Source organism: Ornithorhynchus anatinus, chromosome 12 (genome assembly GCF_004115215.2).
Source record: "Ornithorhynchus anatinus isolate Pmale09 chromosome 12, mOrnAna1.pri.v4, whole genome shotgun sequence".
In the NCBI taxonomy this organism is placed as follows: domain Eukaryota; kingdom Metazoa; phylum Chordata; class Mammalia; order Monotremata; family Ornithorhynchidae; genus Ornithorhynchus; species Ornithorhynchus anatinus.
Genome location: NC_041739.1, coordinates 15236869 through 15262598, shown reverse-complemented (window position 1 = coordinate 15262598; position 25730 = coordinate 15236869). Strand labels below are relative to the sequence as shown.

Here is a 25730-nt window from a genome sequence, read left to right as displayed (position 1 = left end):
CTTAACACCATTTAACAGCCATGTTTAATAATGGATGTAGCTTGACAAGTTAAATGTGTTGGCGATTCTTCCTGGTCAGTGGTTAATTTTCATAGAAAGGAACATGGTATGATTTTAGAAATTAATAGGCACGCAAAACTTACAGGGATCCAGATGTCTTTTAGTTTAATTTGTTTTATAATATGTGCAATATCAACCCAAAAAGTCAGGTTTGACATCGTGTTGAAAGAAATGTGGACCGATGATAAATTCCTCATGGAGCTGTTGTTTTACTGAAGATTTTACCAGTTTTTAAATCAACTTTCAAGTTTTCCCTAGTGGCAGTCAAAGTGATAGCGCTGTGCTGAAGTTCAGAGGTCCTCACCTAAGCCAATATGGGGGTGTGTTTCTCAGAGCACAGAGCTCTAACAATTTACCTCTGATGACAGGTAGAATTGAAGTCAGGATCATTAATCAAACAATAAATCATATTTATATTGACTGCTCACTGTGTGCAGACCACTGTACTAAACACTTTGGAGAATACAATGTAACAAAGATGGAAGGCATGTTTCCTGCCCAAAAGGAGCTCAATACCAGAGAAGCTTAATGTGGTAAGGTCAGACCAAAGTCTGAGAGATGATGAAATGTTAATGGTCCCACCACCATCTTAACCTCCTAACATTTCTCTACAAACTCCTTGAGTGAATTGTCTACATCAGCTGCCTCCACTTCCTCTCTTCTAATTCTCTACTTGGGTCCCTGCAATTTGGCTTCCACCCCCTTCACGAGGTAGAAATGGCCCCCTCTAAGGTCCTCTGTCTCGCCAAATCTAATGGCCAATACTCTACCCTTCCTGATGCCTTTTATGCTGTGTACCACTTCTCCTGGAAACATTATCTTACCTAGGCTTCACTGACACTGTCCTCTCCAGTTTCTCCTCCTATTTTTCTGGCTGTTCTTTCTCTGATACTTTCACAGACTGATCCTCTGCCTCCCAATCATTAATTGTGGGGGTCCCTCCAGGCTCAGTTCTGGGTCCCCTTTTATTCTCCAGCTACACTGACTACCTTAGAGAACTGATTCACTTCCACAGCTTTAACTACTATCTCTACATTGATGATTTCCCCAGATTTAACCCTCCAGCCCTGTCTCTCTCCTTTTCCTCCCCCTATTCTTTCCCTTCCTTATCATCTATGCACTTGGCTTTGTATACTTGTATTTGATATCTACCCTAACCTCATCCCCATAGGATTTATGTACATATCCTTTTTCATTCATTCAATCATATTTACTGAGTGCTTACTATGTGCAGAGCACTGTACTGAGCACTTAGGAGAGTATAATACAACAATAAACAGGCACATTCTCCTCCCACCATAAATTTATTTATGCCATGGCCTTATCTATAAATACCTTTCTCCACCTTTGGCCTGTAAGCTCCTTTTGGGCACGGATCATGTTTACCAACTCTATTGTACTATAATCTTCCTACTATGCTCTACATACCAGTGCTAAATAAATGCCATTGATTGGTTGATTTACTGACCGCATCTACGTGCAAGGCTGCATTTCCATCACTTTGGGGCAAAACATTTAAAGAAGCTTTCAGGTAAATTAAAGAACAAAATGAATGATGTTAAAACAAAGTAATTATTTTGCTCTAATCTTTCCAGAACTGATTCTTGCCTTAGAAGGAAGGCTTATTAACTGCTTCAGGCCATTACTGTTTTTTAACACAGGGAGTAAGAAACTGAGAAGAACAGTACCTATTATTTTTGTTCCAGATAATACCTGAAAGAAATAATAATTATCCTAAATTGTAAACCATCTATCAGTGAATGGAACCTACTTTTTCCAAATGTAATCTAGATATGAAGCTGAACACTTTCGTAAAGATTCAAGCACCTATAGTGTAGGAGAAAATCCATTATACTGGATTCACTTATTTAATTTGACTTTTGAAACTCTATATACTAGTGCAGTTATACAGTTGAATTTGTTGTAATGATCATTTATTCAGTTAAATTTATGAACCGTGGAACTGAAATAATCATTCCTCAGGCTCTTTAGACTTTTACAAACCAAGTTTCTTGAGTGTTACAAAAACCATCATTTTTAGACACTATCACACTCCGTTGTTATTATCAGTAATGGATGTAAGGAGAAATTTAGGGTCAGTATTTTTACTAGTAACAATCTTTTTGGATAGAAAACTGGTCACTGAGTGAAATGCACATTTCTTCCATCAATATATAGTTAGGATCATGGGTTCATTTGGTTGTATGTAATGGGTATTTTTAACCCTTTGCAATATCCACTACAAAAATAGATATTAAAAGAGGTAAGTAAACAATGAAAAGCTGCTCACACCAGCTGCCAGGAGAAAACAAATCCTTCTATTAGGAAGACATGTTTTCATCAAAAATAGTTGGACTTTTTTTGAACATTATGAGGAACATGTTACAAGCCATTGTAAAGAATTAAAAACAATAAATCATGATACGGTCATTGAAGAGTTCAAAATCAAATGGTATAGGTGATGAAGAAATAAAAATATAAACAAAGAATTTGATTTGAAGAGCAAATATTTCCTGCCAAATCCAATGGCTCCTACTCTATTCTAATCCTCCTAGACCTCTCAGCTGCCTTTGACACTGTCGACCATCCCCTTCTCCTCCACACCTTATCTCACCTTGGCTTCACGGACTCTGTCTTCTCCTGGTTCTCCTCTTATCTCTCTGGCCGGTCATTCTCGGTTTCCTTCGAGGGCTCCTCCTCCCCTTCCCATCCTCCAACTGTTGGGGTTCCTCAAGGGTCAGTTCTTGGCCCTCTTCTGTTCTCCATCTACACTCCCTCCCTCGGTGCACTCATTCGCTCTCATTGCTTCGACTATCATCTCTATGCAGATGACATACACACGGATCTACATCTCTGCCCCTGTCCTCTCCACCTCCCTTCAGGCTCATATCTCCTCCTGCCTCCAAGACGTCTCTACCTGGATGTCTGCCCGCCACCTAAAACTCAACATGACCAAAACTGAGCTCCTCATCTTCCCTCCCAAGCCCGGTCCTCTCCCTGACTTCCCTATCACTGTGGATGGTACGACCATCCTTCCCGTCTCTCAGGCCTCAACCGCAGTGTCACCTTTGACTCGGCTCTCTCGTTCACCACACACATCCGATCCGTAACCAAAACCTGCCGGTTTCACCTTTTTAGTATAGCCAAGATCCACCCTTTCCTCTCCACCCAAACGGCTATCTTACTGTTACGGGCTCTCGTAATATCCCGGGTAGATTACTGTGTCAGCCTGCTCTCTGATCTCCCTTCCTCCTCTCTCTCCCCGCTCCAGTCTATTCTTCACTCCGCTGCCCGGCTCATCTTCCTGCAGAAACGCTCTGGGGCTGTCACTCCCCTTCTTAAAAACCTCCAGTGGTTGCCTATCAACCTCCGCACAAAACAAAAACTTCTCACTCTAGGCTTCAAGGCTCTCCATCACCTTGCCCCCTCCTACTTCTCCTCCCTTCCCTCTTTCCACTGCCCACCTCACACACTCCACTCCTCTGCCACCCACCTCCTCACCGTCCCCTGTTCTCGCCTATCCCGCCGTCGACCCCTGGGCCACGTCCTCCCGCAGTCCTGGAATGGCCTCCCTCTTCACCTCTGCCAAACTAATTCTCTTCCCCTCTTCAAAACCCTACTTAAAACTCACCTCCTCCAAGAGGCCTTCCCAGACTGAGCTCCCCTTTTCCCTCTGCTACCTCTACCCACCCCCCACCTCTCCACAGCTAAACTCTCTTTCCCCCCATTTCCCTCTGCTCCTCCCCCGTTCCTTCCCATCCCCTCAGGACTGTACTCGTCCACTCAACTGTATATATTTTCATTACTTTATTTATTTTGTTAATGAAATGTACATTACCTTGATTCTATTTATTTGCTATTGTTTTAATCAGATGTTCATCCCCTTGATTCTATTTATTGCTATTGTTCTTGTATGTCTCCCCCAATTAGACTGTAAACCCGTCAAAGGGCAGGGACTGTCTCTGTTACCGATTTGTACATTCCAAGCACTTAGTACAGTGCTCTGCACATAGTAAGCACTCAGTAAATACTATTGAATGAATGAATGAATGAATGAATGAATGAATGAATGAAATACGGGGAACATTAAAGGCCACAGAGACAAAGACATTAGTAAGGAGGTGGTGTTAGTAATCCAGGTGTATGGTGATAAGGATGGTGATAAGGATACTAAGTTTATGACTATAAGGGTAGACAGATAAGGATGTAGACATGAAAAAAATGAAAAAAAAACCCTCTCTGACAGTTGCCCATCCATCCCTGCATTAAACAAAATCAATCGATCAATCAATCAAGCCTATTTGTTGGGTGTTTATTCTAAGTGCTTGGGAGAAATACAATATAACAGAGTTGGTAGATACATTACCTGCTCACAAAGAGTTCCTTTCTACTAAAATTTAAAGATAACAGAAGTGCTAATGGTGTGTATCCCATGGAATTATTTCCTGGTACATTTTTTTTCTCATTGGCCCTGCTTTTACAGAAATAATTTACTCTCAAACTGACTGAGGCGTCTATGTTAGCTTTTAGAAATTCATCAGGGAATTCAACCCACCTCTCCTGTCTAGCCCAGTCACCCTTTATTCTTGTGGATGTTTGCAGGTTTTCTGATCACCCCTCCACCTCTCACTCCAAACTTGCCACCTTGTTTCCTTAGGTTCTCTGCATTCCTTCTATTCTCCCAGATCTATCATTTGCTGGCTATGTAACCTTAGGCAAGACAATCTCTCTGGGCTTCAATTTCTTCATTTGTAAAGCAGGTATAAAACACTACTTCTTTCACTCTCTTAAATTGTTAGTGCTGTATGGGAGAGAAAACTGTGCCCAGTTGGAACACTCCCAAGTACTTAGTACAGTGCTGTGCACTGTAAGCATTCAATAAATACTATTGATTGACTGAATACCTTGTATTTATCCACTGCTTTATTTTTTTATTAATGGTATTTATTAAATGCTTATTATGTGCACTGTACTAAGCACTGGGGTAGATAGATACAAGCTAATCAGATTGGGAGTATTACACCTTCCATGTGGGCCTCACACCACTAACCCCCATTTTACAGATGAGGTAATTGAGGCACAGAGAAGTGAAGGGATTTGCCCAAGTACTTAACACAGTGTTTTGTATATAGCAAGTGCTAAATAAACACTATTATTGTGATTATCATTATTATTATTATATCTTTCCTTGTAACTTCCATTTCTTTTCTCTAAATCTTCAGTACTGCTAGGTTTCCTCAGACATTTAGCTGCTCCTGTCACTTTTGTGATCTTTGAGTCATCCAGCAAATGATTCTTTCTGGAGGTGAAAAGTCAGGCTTTCTAGAATAGGCTGGAAGTTAGGGTCAGTGGATCGATGTCCCAAAAATGATAATCAGCACAATTTCTTCTAATATTAGGTTGGTGAAACAGTAAAGTTTGCCTCTTTCAAATTCAGGCAAATGAGCGAACAACAGAGAAACAGTGTGGTCTAGTAGAAAGAGACCAGGCCTGGGATTCAGAGGACTTCAGTTCTTCCCCAGCTTTGTGACCTTGGACAAGTCACTTGCCTTCTCTGGGCCTCATTTTACTCATCTGTAAAAAGGGGATTCAATAGTTATTCTTCCTTCTACTTAAACTGTGAGCCTAGTGAGGGAAAGGGATTATGTTGAATTTGATAATCCTGTATCCACCCCAGCACTTAACGAAGTACTTGGGTTGTAGTAGTGCCTAACTTACTATTATATATTTATATAAATACATATACTAATATATATTTTTATAAATAAATATTTTTAATTTTTATTTTGAAGCTACTGGAAATGGCCTTTCCAGTAAAATCTTGGTAAAAATACAGAAGTGGTTTACCATTGCCTTCTTCCATGCAGTAAACTTGAGTCTCTAGCTTTTGGGTCAGTGCAATAACAGTGGATTAATAGATTGTCTTGCTTTATGCTGTCAAGTCATCTCCGGCCCGTAACGACACCTTGGACACGTGTCTCCCTGAATGCCCCACTTCCACCTGCAATCATTCTGGTAGTGTAACCATAGAGATTTCTTGGTAAAAATACAGAAGTGGTTTACCATTGCCTTCTTCCGTGAAGTAAACTCGAGTCTTCACCTTCGATTCTCTCCCATGCTGCTGCTGCCCAGCACAGGTGATCTTTCCACAACACCTCACCGACTGTTTGCCCATATGTTTGTAACTTACTTGTAAACTGCTTGGATAAAGATGCTAAATAATTACAGAGAATTATTATCATCTTTACAGCTGTCCCCAAGGGGAATTTTAACGTAGTTTACTGTTATGAACAGCTCATGATATTAACTATATTCTCACCAACGTGCAGCACTTATGTACAGTTCCGTACTTTATATTAAGGTCTATCTCCCCTTCTTGATAGTAAACTCGTTGTGGGCAGGGAACGTGACTCTCCACACTGTTATATTTTGCTCTCCGAAGAGCATAATACAGTGTTCTGCATAGTAAGTGCTCAATAAATATGATTGATTGAGCTTAGTATGGTGCATTGCACTCAGTAAAAAATCACTAGACTACCGGGTCAGAACAATAGTCTAGCCAATCCACTATTATTCTAGCCATAGTGCCAACAGGATGCTTCAATGTCAGTTACCTTGCTTGACATTCATCCTAATAAGGAGGAACCATCTAACAACTTTAACTTTTCCCTCTTTAATAAAGTATTCAACTTCACATAAAGATTACCGTTTGGTAATCTACTCATTAATCCTTCCTCTAAGGACATACCTGGAGAGTACACTACAGTTTCAGCTATCAGAGGGAGAGTCAAGCAGAAAAATACCCATTCTGTTCCTAGCTTTGGGAGTGGTTAGCCAGTGGAAGGCAACTTGCTACAAGTCAAAACTCACCTGTGCTGGGCAGCAGCAACATGGGAGAGACTCGAGGGTGGAGATTCAAGTTGATTTCACAGAAGAAGGCAATGGTAAACTACCTCTGTATTTTTACTAGGAAAATTCTGTGGTTACACTACCAGAATGATTGCAGGGGGAGGTGGGGTATTCAGGGAGAGATGCATCCAAGGTGCTGCTATGGGTCAGAGATGACTTGACAACATAAGGCAAGACAATCTACTAATCCACTGTTATTGCACTGACCCCAAAGCTAGCTATTTGCATTTTGTAGTAGCCAAGCAGGGTGGGGATGGGACAGACCAAGGGAGTGCTGCCTCTGGGAGTCAGAAGTCATGGGCTCTAATCCCGGCTCTGCCACTTGTCAGCTGTGTGACTTTGGGCAAGTCACTTCACTTCTCTGGGCCTCACTGACCTCATCTGTAAATGGGGATGAAGACTGGGAGCCCCACGTGGGACACCCTGATCACCTTGTATCCCCCCAGTGCTTAGAACAGTGCTCCACACATAGTAAGCGCTTAACAAATACCAACATTATTATGAGAAGCAGCCTGGCTCAGTGAAAAGAGCCCGGGCCTGGGAGCCATAGGCCATGGGTTCAAATCCTGGCTCTGCCCACTTGTCAGCTCTGTGACTGTGGGCAAGTCACTTAACTTCTCTGTGATTCAGTTACCTCATCTGTAAAATGGGAATTAAGACTGTGAGCCTCACGTGGGACAACCCGATTGCCCTGGATCTCCCCCAGCTCTTAGAACAGTGCTCTGCAAACAACAAGCGCTTAACAAATACCCACATTATTTTTAAAAGGACTGAGGTCATGCATAATTAATTATGCAGAATATGCCTTCCTCTCTCATCACAGTGCCCTGTTCTCTTCACTCTGTCCCCTCCACCACATCCACCATGTCAGAGAGTCTTGAGTCTGTAAACTGCTGTGCTGGGATGGTCATGGGGTAGGGGGCCAGAGCTGGATTGTGGAGGCCCCCATAATAGGACAAATTATCCAGAATGCTGGGAAGAGCTGCCTGAAGAAGACAGTGACATGCTTCAAAAGCATTTGACTCTGGAGGCGCTTCTCTGGTCAGCATCAAAATGGTGTTAAAATGAAGATTTGCCCAAGGGACAAGTTTGTTTTCTTCTGAAAAATGATCTCCTAAATATATGCTTGCCACTGGCATATCTACTAGGAATGTATCACTCCTTAAAACTTTGGTCAAGAATATGTAGCTTTCTGGATTAAATAACATAGCCTGGCATTTCTCGGATCTATTTTAACTGATACTCAGAAGTTCACAGGTCTCAGAAAAATTCATACAATTTGCCTCCACCCACAAATCCATCTTCTTCTCTAAGTATTAATCTCTTTAAAATGTTAAGAGCCAAGGGAACCCTAGATCCATTTATATTTAGATGAATGGTAGAAGTATGAAAATGCATTACAAATGCCTCATATAGTTTTGTGTTAGCAGGGCACAGCCTCTAACCTAACGACTGACAAATGCAGTAAATAGGTAAACGAGCATCTATTTCCATAAGACATACGATAATGATGATGAACTATTTATCTATAGTGTGCATCTTTTCAAAATGCAAAAGCGAAGGAAGTGACATGAATATTAATAATCGGATTTAAACTCAAACTGCTGGCTGATGCTATTCTCTTTGTTTCAGAGATTGAAATCATTATGGGTCCTTATGAAAAGGTTTAGATTTCCATTCCTGTAGGATAAGAACAAAAAGACTCTTTTCTAGGCATCATTTACTCAAAAAAAAAGTTTTCTCATCCATTAAAAAACACTTTCCAAAATCAAGTGATAGCCAGTCTTGCGGTCTCTCAGAACACAGTTATGAACACAGTGTCTTTGGTTAAAGGATGCAGGATGTCCAAGGAATGGTGGTGTCTGAAGTGTAATTAGTTTAAACCCTCATCCATTTCCCTGGAAATTGAGTTAGAAATCCCCATTAAGTGTTTCAATTAAGTTTTTATTAATATTATTATTATTATTTTTTAGGGGGGAAGCCTGGAGGAACGAGCATGGACCTGGAGTCAGGAGACCTGGTTTTTAATCCCTGCATCACTGCTTTGCTATATGCCTTTGTGTGACCTCAGGCAAGTCACTTGACTTATCTGTGCCTCAGTTTACTCATCCATAAAATGGAAATTAAATACCTGTTCTCCCTGTCTCTCAGGCTGTGCTCCGTATGAGACAGAGAGTGTATCTGATCTGCTTATTCTGGATTTACCCTATCATTTAGCACGGTACTTTGCACGTAGTGAGCATCTCTAGTCTGTGAGCTCATTGTGGGCAGGGATTGATACTCTTTATTGTTGTATTGTATTTTCCAAAGTGCTAAGTCCAGTGCTCTGCACACAGTAAAGTGCTTAATAACAATAATTATGGTATTTGCTAAGCACTATGTCCACGCACTGATCTAAGTGTTGGGGTAGATACAAGGTAATCAGGTTGTCCCACGTGGGGCTCATAGTCTTAATCCCCACTTTATAGATGAGGTAACTGAGGCACAGAGAAGTTAAATAGCTTGCCCAAGTTCACACAGCAGAGACGTGGCATAACCGGAATTACAACCCATGACCTCTGACTCCCAAGCCCGTGCTCTTTCCACTAACCCTTGTTGCTTTTACAATCGAATGGCAATGCCACAATTACCTTTATTAGGTGAAAAGGGAACAAGGGCCCAGAAGCTTTCAATATTATGGAGAACGACACAGTCAATTAGGATCAATGACAAAGAAAATGTCTCCGAAAGTTAGCCATAACCAGGCCTAAATGGTGTCAAAGCAGCAGAAGACAGTGGCAATTTTTATTTTCCTTACAGCTTTTTTTTACTATTCTGTTTCCTGCAACATTGTTCTAATTTGTTTAAATACTCAAATGATGATGAGCTGCCCATTTAATGTTGGTTGCCTAATGTCCTTAATATACTGGGGCGGTTACACATTTTTATCACTGTCTGATGATATGTTAAAGTTAATGGATATATTTTCCATTAAACTTATTTTTTTTCTGTTTCAGTAAATTTAAAACTGACAATGACATGTCACTTTGATCATTCATTTGTATTTAAGTAAAGCACAAAGCTGCCGGTGCCTCTTCTGAACAGTAGCCTGATATGTGTCATTATATCTTGACTGGATTACTTTAACAGACTTCTTATAACTTCCAGTCTTTCCCCTATTCAGTCTATCCCACATACAGCTGCCCTTAAGGAGTTCAGGAAGATAAAACTGGTTATAACTTTCAGTGATGGTATCTCAGTGATTTAACACACTGGTTTTCCATAGCTAAATATTTTTAAAGACTGGTGATTCCTTAGGTATTCATTTAAGGATGAAGCCAATAAGTATGGCACCTGACGTAACCAAAAAAACACCCTTTATCTAAACAACAGAAAATAAGGGTAGTGCTTATCTTGTTTTCTTTAAGGACCCTGATTTAAATCTACGTGAACACCATAGTGTGATTATCAATAATAAGCAAACTGCTTTAAACTTGTGGAATTTAACATTATCAAATACGATTGAAAATATTTTCTCTCTTTTTCTTTCTATCTCTACTCTTGTAACAGTTGCTTTCAATATTAATGAGTTTCCCATCTGATAGTGAAGAACTTTGTAATTAAATACCATTTTGTAACAAGAAATCTTTGCGCATCATTAGAGCACTAAAAAAAAGAAGCTCCATTAACCAAAAAAGTCTTCGGAATTACTGATTATTAAAATAAGTCCTACAATATTATATCCATCTAGGGTAAGCTATTGGTTTGAGCAAAAAGAGAATATGTTATGTGATTTTCTTTAACAAAGTGCAAAAATAGTCTGCTTGAATACCTGTTAGTTTAAAGGATTTGGAAAACGTAAATCTGAAAGTTTGCATGGGGCAGTGCCCATCAATTATATACATAATTTTTTACAAAATCTATGAGCCTGAAATGATGAGTCTTTCCAAAGAGGAGAGGATACTTTGCCTCACAAACCTCATCCTCTGTCTCTAATGGGAGAGTGCACCATATTCCTGAGATTTAGGGCGATCAGTAGCAAAACAAGTTCATTCATTCTGACAAGGCTTAATCAGCTGGACCTTTCATACAAGTATAGCCACACCACAATTGCTGAGATGTTTCTTCTTAGGGTTTAAGCTATTGGGTCTGGATAAGTACAGAAAGCAGTGAGCCAATATGTCATGCAAATAGTAGCTAGGATATCCATCAGTCAGATATCATGGAAATGTCTAATGGGATAGGGGAGTAACTTAAGCATCTGTGCTGTGGTTACAATAAATGGTAGCTCCTTAGGGCCTCAAGTATTGATTTTTCTATAAAACCTTGTGCTGTTTTGTAATTTTCTGTCAGCAGAATCACTTGAAGTATTCCCAGTGCTTTCCTGCATTCCCAGAATCAGTATATACAAAGAGAGTCAAAGAAATGAATGGGATTTTGAAAAATGCCACTACCAATTCTTCCATGTGTCTCGGGTCATACTTTTCTACAGCCTTCCAAGCAGGTATGCAATACTTCCCAAGCCACAAACATCTCTTACTCATCACCATTCCCCTAGGGATTCACAGCAAGTAGAATTGCTGAAATTAGCCATTATACACATTTCAAACCTCTTCCGACTAGATGCAGTTCATCATTTTTTGTTCATTGGCAATAAGTTAACTGGTTTCTTTATAAAATTTTAAAAAACTAAATTATTTAAATGGTGGTTAAAACTCCTTTTTATATTATGAATTAACAAGATTCTTAAACAGAGTTTTCCATCACTTTCCTTTCAAAAAATACATTAAAGATGTCGATCCACCTTGGCAACAAAGAGAAGCTCTTCACAGTCAGCTAATAAAGCATTTTATTACCTTGTCCCTTCCTACCTCACCTCACTTCACTCCTCTAATGCCAACCTTCTTACTCTGCCTCAGCCTCCTCTATTTCATTCAATTGTATTTTTTGAGCACTTACGGCATGCAGAGCACCGTACAAAGTGCTTAGAAAGTACAATTCAGCAATAGAGAGAAACAATCCCTGCCCACACTGGGCTTATGCCAACCTCTCACCGACATCTTGCCTCTGGCCTGGAACACGCTTCCACTTCATATTCGCCAATTACTCTCCCCACTTTCAAAGTCTTATTGAAGACGCAACTGCTCCAAGAGGCCTTCCCTGCCTAAGCCCTCATTTGCTCTTCCCCCACTTCCTCTGCATCACCCTGATTTTCTCCCTTTATTCACCCCTCCTTCACTATTTATACTAATGTCTTTCTCCCCATCTAGACTATAAGCTCATTTTGGGTAGGAAATGTATTCCTCAGCTCTGTTATATTGGCATATTGTACCAAGAGTTTAGTACAGTGATCTAAAGAAAGTAAGAACTCAATAAATCTGATTGATTGATTGATGATGTCATGGGAGATTTATGATGACCAATTAATGGCATTTATTGATTACCTATAGTGTGTAAAACACTGAATCAAGTGCTTGGGAGAAAACAATAGGTGGACATGATTCCTGCCTTCAAGGAGTTTACCAATCTAGTGGTGGAGAGACATATTAAAGCAAATTATAGATAGAGAAATTGGAGCGCATTAATGCATTTACATAAGTGCTGTGGATAGGGTTGAGTGAGTATCAGAGTGACTACCGGATACATAACTAAGTGCACAGGAAACACAGAAGGGAAGAGAAGTAGGATGGGGATATGAGAGCTTATTTAGGGAAAGCTTTCTGGAGAAGATATGATTTTAGAAGGTTTTTCTTTAAGATGGGGACAATAATTCCATGTTACACTTTTTTTCTACATTCCTTTACACCTTCCTGAGTACTCTTGTGCCTACTCACTGTGTTTATTTTGAATAAAAATATTTTTATCTCCCTCATTAAAATGTAAGTTCTTTGTAGACATAGAACATGTCACTTCATTATTCTTTATTTCTCAAATGCCTGGCATGATAGTAATAATAATGATAGTATTTGTTAAGTGCTATGTGCCAAGCACTGTTCTAAGTGCTGGGAGGGGATACAAGGTAATCAGGTTGTCCCACGTGGGCAATTAAAATAATTAAAATAATTCTGTCACTTTGGAACTCTCAGGTTGTATGAGAATATAGAGATATATTCATATATATATATATATAATAAAACCTCACCTGGTGCTGTTCAATAAAGTCTGCCAAAATTCTACCTCACACTTTTAGGAGTAAAAAAGTGTTTGAAGAGTTTGATTTAGTTTATTGATGGTGCTTTGCCTGATATCTTCAAACCCTTGTTGAATTACGAACTGTTAAAACTGAGTGAGAGGTTAAGAGCCCGTAACTGAAGAAAGAATGACTACTAAAGTCCTGGTCAGTTTAAATTTCCTACCTACTCCTAGATACTGAAATGGGTAGGGTGGATAATGTGACTTCAATGTACAACTTAGGCTTTGGGCCATTTTGAATTAATGAAACAATGGGCATAAGTGATTTGCTAAGCAAAGAAATGATCAACCTGCTTACAAAGCTCTGTCAAATGATGGATTGGTGACAGTTGGAAAGTGAAGCCAAGAGGAAGAGCTGAGGTAGCTTTTGGGCAGATGAGAAGCAAAACAACCTGTGAAATCCAGATCAAAAATTTAACAGAGAAGAGATAGGAAGGCTTATGAGGGAGCTAACTTTCACTTAGCTCCTTCCCTCTACTTCAGGTCTCATCCTATTCATCTTAAGGTCTTTCTCCCCAAACTCCTTGCTAGTTTTCCCCTAAAGGTTTCGCAGACATAATCTTATACCGTCCTTAGCCAGAGTCTTACTGAAATCAGGGGGCAGGGCTCATTTCTACCAACTCCATTGTTCTGTACTCCGTCAAACTCTTAGCAAAGTGCTTTGCACACATTAAGCACTCAAATATCATTGATTGATTTCTCCTTCAGGAAGCCTTCCTTGATTTAGCTCTCATCCTCTTTCACTATTTTCCCTCTTCTGTTTCACCTTTGCACTTAGTCCCACCCCTAACCACTTCACCCCAACCCATATGGCCCTTTTGTACTTATCCTTACACTCAGTAGATTCCGTTACCTGCAATTTATTTTACTGCCTCCCCCAACTATTCTCCCAAGTGCTTAGTACAGTGCTCTGTGCAAAATAAAGGATTCAATAAATGTCACTGATAGATTGATTCTATTGCTCTTTGTTGGAGCAAGGCAGCTGTTGATTTAATCAGAAATATCTGGTGCATGGGTTGGAAGTTTTTGCTAGCCAACTCACATCCTATATTAATATAGTAGATTAATGATATAGAGTTGTTTTTTTTGAACAGTGACACTATTTTCATGGGTGGTTAGTGGTGATTTCTTGTCTCAGAAATGGCCAGGGCTTTGTTAATGCTTCCTCTTTCGTACCATTTCTTCTTAGAGAAATATTTTTGCATGTGTTAGTAAGGAAAATCCATTTTTCCTCTTTATGGAATAATACAAAAGCCCCAGCTCTTAACATGGCAATAAATTCAATACCACTATTGCAAAATTACCATTTCAACAGGTCTGTGGATTGACCACTGGAGAAATAATCATGGCTTTGTTTTCTGAACTAGAAATACTACTGTGTAACTTCATATGAAAAGTAGAAATAAATCAGAAGGTATAACTCATCATGGTCCTTACCTTATGTGGGTGATGATGAGAGTTGTAGTAGGAATGTAAAAGTCATCCACTCGATCAAACTGCTTTCCCACTGGTTGGGTATGGATGGTGTGGTGTGAAACACTGCCGCTGGCCAGGGTTATTACCTAAAGAGTAAAGAGCATCATTACCTACCACTCAAACAACCCCTCAGCTTAAACCAAATAATGCGATTTTCAGTTTAGAGCTTAGTTTCACTTTTTCCTAAATAAAACAAACTGCTTGTGAAAAGACTGTTTGAATAAACATTTAAAACAGTCCAAATAGAAATGCATCATTTAAAAAATTTGGCAGCTGTGTATTTTACATTTCAAGAAATGAATTCGATGAGGACGCTTTTAGGGGCACAAAATTGGATCGTTGTATGCCAGGTTCCCAAAGCATGTAGCATTTAAAACAAGGGCGACATCTAAGGTGGTGGAGGGGTGGGAACGGGGAGAAAACACTTTAGGGATGTCCTCAAGTGTACATTTCAAAAATCCAAAATAAATTCACCATTCAAGAAGACCTTGGGCATAGATGACTTCCTCAAAGAATCCTCACACAGCCCCTTGCTGTCCAAAATGGATGACAAGGAGGAAACCAGGGAAACTAAAATGAAAACCCTAAACTTCCCTTTCTTCATTTAAATATTTGCCCAAGTCGAAGCAGACATTGGCAGTCTCAGCTCTGCCCCATCATTATGAAACCATATAGCTTCTAGTGAAAGATAAATTGTCTTTCTGTGAGGGATTTTGATAACGGACTAGTGCAACAATAAATTAACCAAGATCAAGCAAAACCACTTGCACCCTAATACTTCCAAGTGAATCTTCAAAAGATGAGAAGCAGCATGGTATAGTGGCTAGAGCATGAGTCCAGGAGTCAGAAAGTCATGGGTTCTAATCCCTTCTCTGCCACTTGTCTGCTGTGCGGCTTTGGGCAAGCCACTTTACTTCTCTGTGCCTCCCTTCCTTCATCTGGAAAAGGGGGATTGAGACTGTGAGACCACATGTAATAAGGGCTGTGTCCAATCCCATTTGCTTGTATCATCCCATTGCTTAGTACAGTGCGGGGCACATAATAAGCACTTAACAAATACTATCATTATTATTATTATTATATAACTTGAAGGAAGGTAACAGATTCAAAAGCAGAACTCTACCACAAAGAAAATTCAACCCCAGACTCCCACCACAGTTTTTAATTCAGGGTTAAGACTAAAGAAAAAGAGATGGTTGGCATCAGTTAGGAAATGTGGCCTCTAGCACCAACTATGTCGAGATTCAACTCTTTATAACTTGGGCAGTGGAAATGGAAGGGAAATGGAAGTTTAGAAGCAACATCAAGGCAGAAAATAGGATATTTCCCATATGTCATTCAAGCATAATTTTTACCTACAATTTAAAACTCTGACTGATGCCAACCCATGTAGCTCAGGGTATTAGACATCACTTTTAGTGAAATTTCCCCCATAGAGCTCCACAAGCTTGAATCTTGCTTACTATTGATGCCGTACTAGGGAGTAATACTAAAGTAACTATTTCCCTTCTACAGTGTAAGCGCAATATGGGCAAGGAACAAATCTGCTACTTTTGTTGCACCGTACTCTCCCAAGCACTGAGAGCAGTGTTCTGCACATAATATGTGATGAATAAATGCCTTTTATTGATTGATCAGTTAACATGGTTCCCACTTGGGTCTGGAATATGAATCAAATCTCAGGGATAAGAGATGTCATCAATTTCTTCTTCATTGTGAATTGTTAATAAAGCCAGGGTCCCAAGGCAGTGAACTCTTTGTGTCCATTTGTTTTACAAAGTTTCTCACAAAAGTCACTCCAATATACTGACCTGCAGAGTTGGTGAAGTCTTTTCCAAATCTCCCCAGCTGAGCACCCACACCTGATCATGTGATTTGTCATAATGCAATTTCACTGGAACAGGGTCTGTGCTAACTGCCTGGAATAAAAGTATATAAAAAAAACCATATTGAAACAGTTCTTTAATTAACTGAAGGTCAAGTTGGCTTAGAATTATGGTGGGATCCGATCTATGAAAGAGAAGACTTAAAATTAAGCTTTACTTTGTATTGTTGAACCCATACTTTGATTAATTTGGAGCATCCATGCTTCTGTTTAAACACTGGGTCTTACTCATTATTTAAATAATTCTCACAATTAGAAGAGTTTGTTAACTCAGCAACTAAACTAGACTCCATGCAGGAACTATTAGGAAATATTAAACAAAAGTGGTAAATCAGCCAAAAATGTATTTACCTTCTAAACCACATTTTGTTCATTTAATTAACTCAGCTATTTTTGTTGGGCTGTAGCCAAATGAGGAGCAGTGAGCATTATGTGCTGCATGGATTGCACTGAATATTTTAGGTTTTCCTTCATTTCCTGATCATAAATGGAAAACACTGAAATGACAAACAATACATACACTGTCATGGCTCTCTTAACCTTTCTAACTTGATTCTCCACGTGACAAATCCACCACCGGTAAAGAAGGAAATGGTCTGTAGTTTGTGTGTTTTTTATCCTTTACCTTTGATATCCAGTTATCATTTATAACAGGTGGCATTTAATGTAATAGATTTCAGATAACTTATTGTCAGGAGGGTGTTGTTCTGGTTATTCTACTGGAATTCCACAACTACAGGACATTCCTTTTTTTCTTTCTTTTTCCATGAGAGCAATTTCACTTGGTAATTGATCAAATTTTTGACATGTGAAATCAAATAAAATGCATTTGATGTCACCTTTCATCCAGCATTTAGCACATGATGTGGAATGACTAGAAATCACACACCTACCTACCGTGATATAATCTAACTGGCAGAAAAATCATCTTTGAACTCTAAGATTACATATACGATCATATTTTTGGCAAACGCAGGTACATGCAACATTAGAAATTTCACAATGACCAATCTCTAATTTAAATCTTCTATCAGTAAAATAAAGATGAATAAAATGCAGAATTGCTTTCATGAGTAATTTCCCTCATTTGCCTATCCTGCATTACCCTCACACTTGGATTTGTACCCTTTATTCACCCAATCCTCAGCTTCATAGCATTTATGTACAAATTTATTATTTATTTTAAGATCTGTCTCCTCCTCTGGATGGAAATTGTCTCAAGGGGAAGAACATGTCTACCATTTGCTATATCGTGTTTGCCCAAGCACTGAATACAGTGCTGTGCACACTGTAAGCAGCATTGCTCAGTGGAAAGAGCCCAGGCATGGGAGTCAGAGGTCATGGGTTCGAATCCCGGCTCTGCCCCTGTCAGCTGTGTGACTGTGGGCAAGTCACTTCACTTCTCGGTGCCTCAGTAACCTCATCTGTAAAATGGGGATGAAAACTGTGAGCCTCACATGGGACAAACTGATGACCTTGTATCTACCCAAACGCTTAGAACAGTGCTCTGCACATAGTAAGTGCTTAACAAATGCCAATGTTATTATTATTATTCAATAAATATGAATATACTTGCAGTAAGATAATTGGAGTTATCCTAGTTAAAATGCTTAAAACAGTCTGAATGTATCACTTTGCTCTTTGATAACTTAATTACATGCTCAAGGTGGGGGAAGCTAATCAATCATTAATCAATCGATGGTATTTATTGAATGCTTACAATGGGCAGAACACTTTACTGAGCAATTTGGAGAGTACAGTATGAAGGGGTTTATAGACAAGATCTCTGACCTCTAAGAGTTGACAGTCTATTGGGAAAGCAAGACATTGGGACCATCTTAAAGGTCACTATATGAACTATTTACTGAATAACTTCTTTGACATATTATTTTAGTGCTGTTAGTTTAAAATGTCTAGTTCCTGGATCTCCAAACATTCAACTGTTGTACATGATAGCTTCCCATGGCAAAAAAGATTGCACTCCCTGATTTTGGCATTTTCCCCTTAGGTAAAAAAAAAAAATGATCGGACACAGCACTGCCAAGATCAGCCCATTCTGTATGCGTCATGCAATTGTGTATTTAGCTGAACTGTTTTCCCTGTTAAGGTCAAGAAAGGCTACTCTGGATGAAGTGAAATGCTGCAGCAGGAAATTAATGAACAGTGAGGATTGTTTTCCTTTGGTGGTTGCTTCAGGTAGATGATAATAATACGTGGAACTCAGGTTTCCAACTTGACATTATGGAACAGGGAAGCACAGCTTGTTTATCAGTTTGTCAAGGAGAGTACCAGCTGGCTAATTAAGTGAACCTAATTTAAACTAATGATGTAGATCCTCAAGATAATGCACTAATGGCTGACTGAAACTGCAGATGATACTTGAGAATACTCCCGAGGAGTTACGACAAGCCTCTCCTGCATCCGAGCAGAACCGACCTTTTCTTCAGAGCAGGCAGAATGAGGACAGTCGTTTACTAGTTCATGCTTTTTTAACAGCAAAATACCACCTGTGTGAAAGTCTTTCATGGTTCACAGTTTTGTGAAGTGAAGAAAGTTTAGCAAATCAATGACTGTTACAGAGATGAAAACTGCACAGGACAGATATTTGTGAATATGTACTTATTTTTGGTTGAAACATCCATTCTGGACCTTAAGACATTGAAGAATAGGACAAGAGCTTCAGCATCAGATGTGCATCAATCAACCAGTCCCACCTTAGATCCTCCCGAACCCTAATATCACTCTGGCTGATGTTGTTGTCATGGGAACCTCAGAGGCAACCTGTGTCAGAGTTCAGATAGTTGGACAGTGGGGTGAGGGGTGGCCGGCACCTCTAGCATGCTTAGGCAACTGTTAGCTAATCCTGGCTCTGCCACTTGTCAGCTGTGTGACTGTGGGCAAGTCACTTAACTTCTCTGTGCCTCAGTTACCTCATCTGTAAAATGGGGATTAAGACCGTGAGCCTCACGTGGGACAACCAGATTACCCTGTATCTACCCCAGCGCTTAGAACAGTGCTCTGCACATAGTAAGCACTTAACAAAATACCAACATTATTATTATTATATGAGTACCTAGGATATCGAAGCCACATAAATGCATGCGGCTCCATGCCTAACACCCTCCTGCCAATCGCACTAAATGCGTTAGAGGTCAGATGTTCTTTCTAAATTTTAAGATTAAAAAGGCAATTAGAAACTCCCCTTTAGTTCGGTTAAAGATAAGGTTGCAAGGTTTACCTTGTTGAGAAATATGAATTATTTAAAATGTGTTACTTTTTACTCCATTACCCCACAGCCACTCTTCACAGATTAATTGCTTAAATTCTCTCTGGTGTTTTGATAGAAACTTTGTAGCTTATGCCCAGGAAATAGATATCCACAGTAACCACAAAATACCTTCATCTAATTACTTCTAAATGTTTTGGAGGTCAGTAGATGCTGCATAAATACATTTCTCTTAAAAATATCAAACTCATGTGAAGTAAATTCAGCTCTGCCACTTGTCAGCTGTGTGACTGTGGGCAAGTCACTTAACTTCTCTGTGCCTCAGTTCCCTCATCTGTAAAATGGGGATGAAGACTGTGAGCCCCACGTGGGACAACCTGATTCCCCTGTGTCTACCCCAGTGCTTAGAACAGTGCTCTGCACATAGTAAGCGCTTAACAAATACCAACATTATTATTATTATTATTAAATTGATGATTACTGCATTACCAATTTCTATAGCTTCCAATACATCCTTTTACTTTGTCGCTCAAGTAGACAAGCAGTTAACGTAGTCTTAGTTCAAAACAATAATAAATATGCACCATTCTTCCCACCAAAAATTACATGTAAACCTATTAAATTGATTTCTGATAGTCTGTGAACCTTTTGAGACTAGAAACTTGATTTATAAAATAAGAAATGTACTTCAGCTTTTTTTAAAGTTCACAAGTCATTTTTATTTCTACCTCAGAGCTACTTCTTAGCCATTACAGATATCTATTTTCCAAAGAAATTATGCATTTTTTTTGGATGTGAAAAATAAAGTGTATTTAGAATTGTTTTCTGTTTTTTCCAATCAGCTGTTGTTGATTGATGTGCTCGAGCTGGAGAAATATTGTACAAAAACAGCTCATTTAGGGGAGGTATAGACTTATTCAAGAATACAGACAGCAGTCTTTTGATATTAGACTCAACTGGGAAGTAGTGTGGCCTAGTGAGAAGAGCAGGGAAAGGGAGTCAGAGTTGGGTTATACTCCCAATTCATCACATTCCTGCTGTGTGATCTTGAGCAAATCAATTTTTCTGTCCTTCACTCTTCTCAATTGCAAGATAGGGATGGTATACTTGTCCCCTCTTCTATTTAGACTGTGAGTCCTATATGGCACAGGACTATGTCTGACAAGCTTAACTCATATTTACTCCAGAGCTTGGAACAGTGCTTGACACATACCATTAAAAAAAATTAAAAGAAACAAAAAACAATAAATAATAATATTTCTTAAGTGCTTACTTTGTGCCAGGCTCTATACTAAGCGCTCTTCTTTGTTCTATAGACAAACTGGAGAGAGTGTAATTCGTTGTCCTTTCCCAAGGGCTAGGTACAGTGCTTTGCATCTAGCATGGCTTATTAAATAACCAATCCCACCTGTTTATCATCTTCCATGCTAAACTTTGACTCTTAGTGTTTCTTGTTTCCATGAGAAGGAAATTTGGAAAATCGCAGGATCATTCTTTCCTTGTTATTGCTTTCCAAATTAATTTATTAAAATCTTAAACTGCCTTCCACTATCTTGGGGGAAGTTCTTAAAAAGGCATGCTCTTAAAAAAGGTGAAGTTTGAGCTGTTAAGATACTCTTTTAAAAAAAATATTCCTCAAAGGAAAGGGGTTTACGTGGTCTGAGATGGACATCCGTTTCAAAGCAAAATGGGGACATAAGCCAGAGACACTGTTGATACAGAGCAAATCTAACTGCAAATTGAAAATACCACATCTGTCTTCCCAATTCTTGCTGGTGCCATTTTTGACTCTGATATGAAGATCTGAGGCCAGGGCTTTCTAATCATTTACCAAAACGGGGTTCTAGGTGATAGGTTGGTTTCATGCCAACAGGTCTCAGTCTGAACTGCATCCCTGGACCTGGCGCTAACTGTCCAAGGAATCCGGTTGTTTGGTAGCTTGTATGTGAGGCCTCTGGCCACTCTCTCTCCCTCCCTCTTCAGTCTTCCCCCACCCACCACCCACACACTTAAAACAACAGCTCTGCTGTCAGGCAGAAACTGAAGGTGTTATGCCTTCCAATTGCAGAAATTGAGCTTCCCATTAATGATCGACATTTCCATAACTGCCTCCCTCCGAGGATGAGCATTTTCAAAGGAATACATTTACAAACTCAGGCTACCAAATTCCTGAGGCACTTATAGTTTCTCTAGACAAATGTAATCTAAACTGACCCAAATCATTTCAGAGGCATTAAAATGGGAAGTTAAAAACAGCCTAAAAAAAGAATTTATGTTTATTAAAAATAATAGAACCACTGAATTCATCCTAACCCTAGAGGTGAATTTTCCCCAAGTTTTAACCTGTAGAAAAGAAAGGGCCATAGCCTGCAGGCACTAAACCTCTCTGGCAATTATAAGAGAGGCTGCAAACCAGAGATTTGCTCACCTAAATTAGAATGTCTTCACCATTTTGTATAAAACTGTCATGAATTTCCCCTGAAACTGGGTGCAGGTTTGAAACTGTTTTGAGTAGGTGAGTCTGGATTGTATGGATATGTGTGGGTGTGTATGTGTGTGAGAGAGAGAGAGAGAGTGAGAGAGAGAGAGAGAGAGAGAGAGAGATTCTGAATATCTGGTTGAGTTTGATGGCACTAAATGGTGGAAGTAATGAAACCTATGCAAGTGACGGAAAATTTAAAATATGCCAATTTGAATCTCTCAGTGGCATTCATTGAATGCTGAATATGTATAGACATCATTCTAAGCACTTTATTAATTCCCAACAACAGAGAGAAAACATATATCATTTAAATTGCCATGATTTGAAATGTAAAAGTTTTTTGTCATTCTAAAGCATTGGAATTTAATGGTGTTCACTTGATAACAATAATAATAATAATAATTCTGGTATTTGTTAAGTGCTTACTAGGTGCCAGAAACTATACTAAGCACTGGGGTGGATACAGTCAAATTGGGTTGGACACAATCCCTATCTCACATGGGGCTTACAGTCTCAATCCCCATTTTACAGATGAGTTAACTGAGTCACAGAGAAGTGAAGTGACTTACCCAAGGTCACACAGCAGACAAGTGGTGGAGTCAGAATTAGAACCCAGGACCTTTTAATTCCTAGGCTCATGCTCTATCCACTATACCCTGCTGCTTAAGAGGCATCTTGGTTTGAGATCATTCTGTGATCGGTCTGTTCATAAAATGCTTCAAAGGTGACCTTCATACATGTCTATCTTAGACTGCTAAAATCCATACTACATTAGGTGAGACGTATTAATTGGGTCGTGGGAATTACTGAATGCAAGAGGTTTTTTCTTAAAAAAAAAAATTAAAATGCTTATCCGTAAATGTTAACTTGTTAAATCTGTTAAATTATGGCTTTTTTCCTATCTTTAAGTGAGGTTAATGGAAAAATTCAATTATATATTTCATGTTGCATTTTGTATCAATTAATAAGATAAAAATGAACATAGATAAAATGAACATAGACCTGGATTGTTAATGAGCATACTATGATAAAACTACATTTGATACCTTTAAGATCAGACACAAAAGGTATACTCTATTAGGATGTCAAGAGGTTTCATAATTATACTAAGAACTCTAATTATTTATCTCGTATATTTCAATATTATTAAGAAATATAATTTCTCTATGATCCCAGAACACATCATGTACTATGTCAGATTCAGCTTACCAAAAATTCTATGAATAAAAATTTGAATTACAATTGTAATGGCAGGTTGAGCAGAATGCATTTTGAAATGTAGTATCTTATTTCAAAAAGAAAAAAAAGCTCTAAATAAAATTTGATAATTCCAAAATGTGGTAGTCTAAAATTGACTTTCCTGGTGTTTTTTTCAAATTAAGAGTCATTAGTGGAAGACCATTTAGAGAAAAAGATAAGAGTTTTTCCATATCTTTCATGATATCTCATTTTTGAATAGTGAAATAAATAAATAACTAGGTTTAAATACTATTTTTCTGGGTTTTGTAGTTTTTGAAAATATTATGATAAATTGTGTGAATTCAATACCTTTAAGATTAGTCACTAAAAGGTATATTCTACTAGAATAATAATAATGTTGGTATTTGTTAAGCGCTTACTATGTGCAAGCACTGTTCTAAGCGCTGGGGTAGATACAGGGTAATCAGGTTGCCCCACATGAGGCTCACAGTCTTAATCCTCATTTTACAGATGAGTTAACTGAGGCACAGAGAAGTTAAGTGACTTGCCCACAGTCACACAGCTGACAAGTGTCAGAGCTGGGATTCAAACCCATGACCTCTGACTCCCAAGCCCATGCTCTTTCCACTGAGCCATGCTGCTTCTCTAATGACAAGAGGATTCATAATGATACTAAAACATCCCCTCCTCTTCAAAAACATCTCTTCAGTCATCTTTGCATCAACCAGAATTTCCTGTCCATTGTCTTTAAGACACTCATCCAGGTCTTTCATGGCTATTTATTCTTGCTCCTCTCTCATACAATCTCCTAGTGCCAATCAACTCACTTTGCCTCTCTCTCACCTCTGACACTACTGAACCCTTGCTCTCACTTCTCGTCCTCACCCCTGACTGGAATTCCCTACCCCTCTACACATGGCAGACGACTACTCTCCCCATCTTCAAGATTATGCTACAATCACATTTCCTCCAGGTAGCCTTTACTGATTCATCACTCATTTCCCTAACTTGGCCCTCTCCCCACAACACTTGAGTCCTTCCACCTTAAGCACTTAGTTACTCATCTTTCTCCTTCCACAGCAATTATGTATATCTTTAAATTTGGTTGCTTCACCTACTCGTAATTTATTTTTGTTTCTGTCTACTCCACTAGACTATAAGATTCTTGAGGTCAGGGGTCATGTCTACTAAAGCTACTTTTATTTCCAAAGCCAAGCCCTTATTAAAGTTGTTCTGTGAGGAGTAAGTGTTCAATGAACACTACTCACTGACTGAAAGTTATGTGACTATGATAGGGCCAGTTCACATTTCATAGCCCAAGACTCCTTATTAAGCTTCAGATAGGATTCTGTTGGAAATTGGTAGGGACATGGGTTGTATCTGACTTATTGCATATGAAAATCTAAGAGGTGACGTATCTCAGAACACACAGATATCTAGCTTTAACCTGAATTAAAAGACAAATTGGGTTGTTCTTGAAGTGTGGCTAGACTTCTTCCTGCCTAGGAAAGTACTGTTGGCAATTCCAATCAGAATGCCTGTAATTGGGTGACCTTTGAAGCAGTTGAAAGCAAAACACTGCTAACCTTCCTGGTCAAATGCCAGCAGCCCAGCTACCTTGTGTATTTATGCTGAGACCTATTTGCTTGGTTACCTTTGTATCTGATTAAAAATGAACTACGGAATAACACTACCTCTATACGGGTGCATAGAACAGAAATTTAAGTTAAAAGGAAATTTGCCATGTATCTCTGTGGTGTCACTTTCACCTTTCAATTAACAGTTTTAATAACTTAAATTTACCTAAGGCATAGAAGCTAAGGTTCTGGGGCTCTGAGCATCAGTTTGATTCCAGGAATATAAATACTAAGTTGGCTTGGCTAGGATGAAAAAGTCCCACAGTGCTGCCCAGATTATCTTTTTACAGAAATGCTCTGGGCATGTCACCTCCATCCTCAAAAATCTGCCATGGTTGCTTATCAACCTCCGTATGAAACAAAAACTCTTCACTCTTGGCTTCAAAGCTCTCCAACACTTTGCCCCGTCTTACAGTCTTACCTCCCTTCTCTTCTTTTACAGCCCAGCCCGCACACTCTGGTCCTCTGCCACTAACCTCCGTACTGGGCCTCATTATCACCTGTTCCGCCGTCGACCCGTGGCCTGCATCCTATCTCTGACCTGGAATGCCCTCCCTCCTCACATCTGCCAAACTAGCTCTCTTCCCCCTTCAAAGCCCTACAGAGAGCTCACCTCCTCCAGGAGGCCTTCCCAGACTGAGCCCCCTTTCCCTCCACTCCTCCTCCCCTCCCCATAGCCCCTAC

The 25730-nt window shown here is 39.3% G+C and overlaps 1 protein-coding gene across 2 annotated transcripts in view; it reads right to left on the bottom strand.

Moving 5' to 3' along the window:
- The window catches only part of FSTL5 (follistatin like 5), a 520766-nt gene that overhangs the window by 24591 nt on the left and 470445 nt on the right, over nucleotides 1-25730 (bottom strand). For both annotated transcript variants that reach the window (XM_029077167.2, XM_029077169.2), the window contains 2 exons: nucleotides 16428-16535; nucleotides 14578-14702 (listed from right to left, as the gene is read on the bottom strand). In XM_029077167.2, the coding sequence (XP_028933000.1) occupies nucleotides 14578-14702; nucleotides 16428-16535 (233 nt within the window). The remainder of the gene's footprint in view (nucleotides 1-14577; nucleotides 14703-16427; nucleotides 16536-25730) is intronic.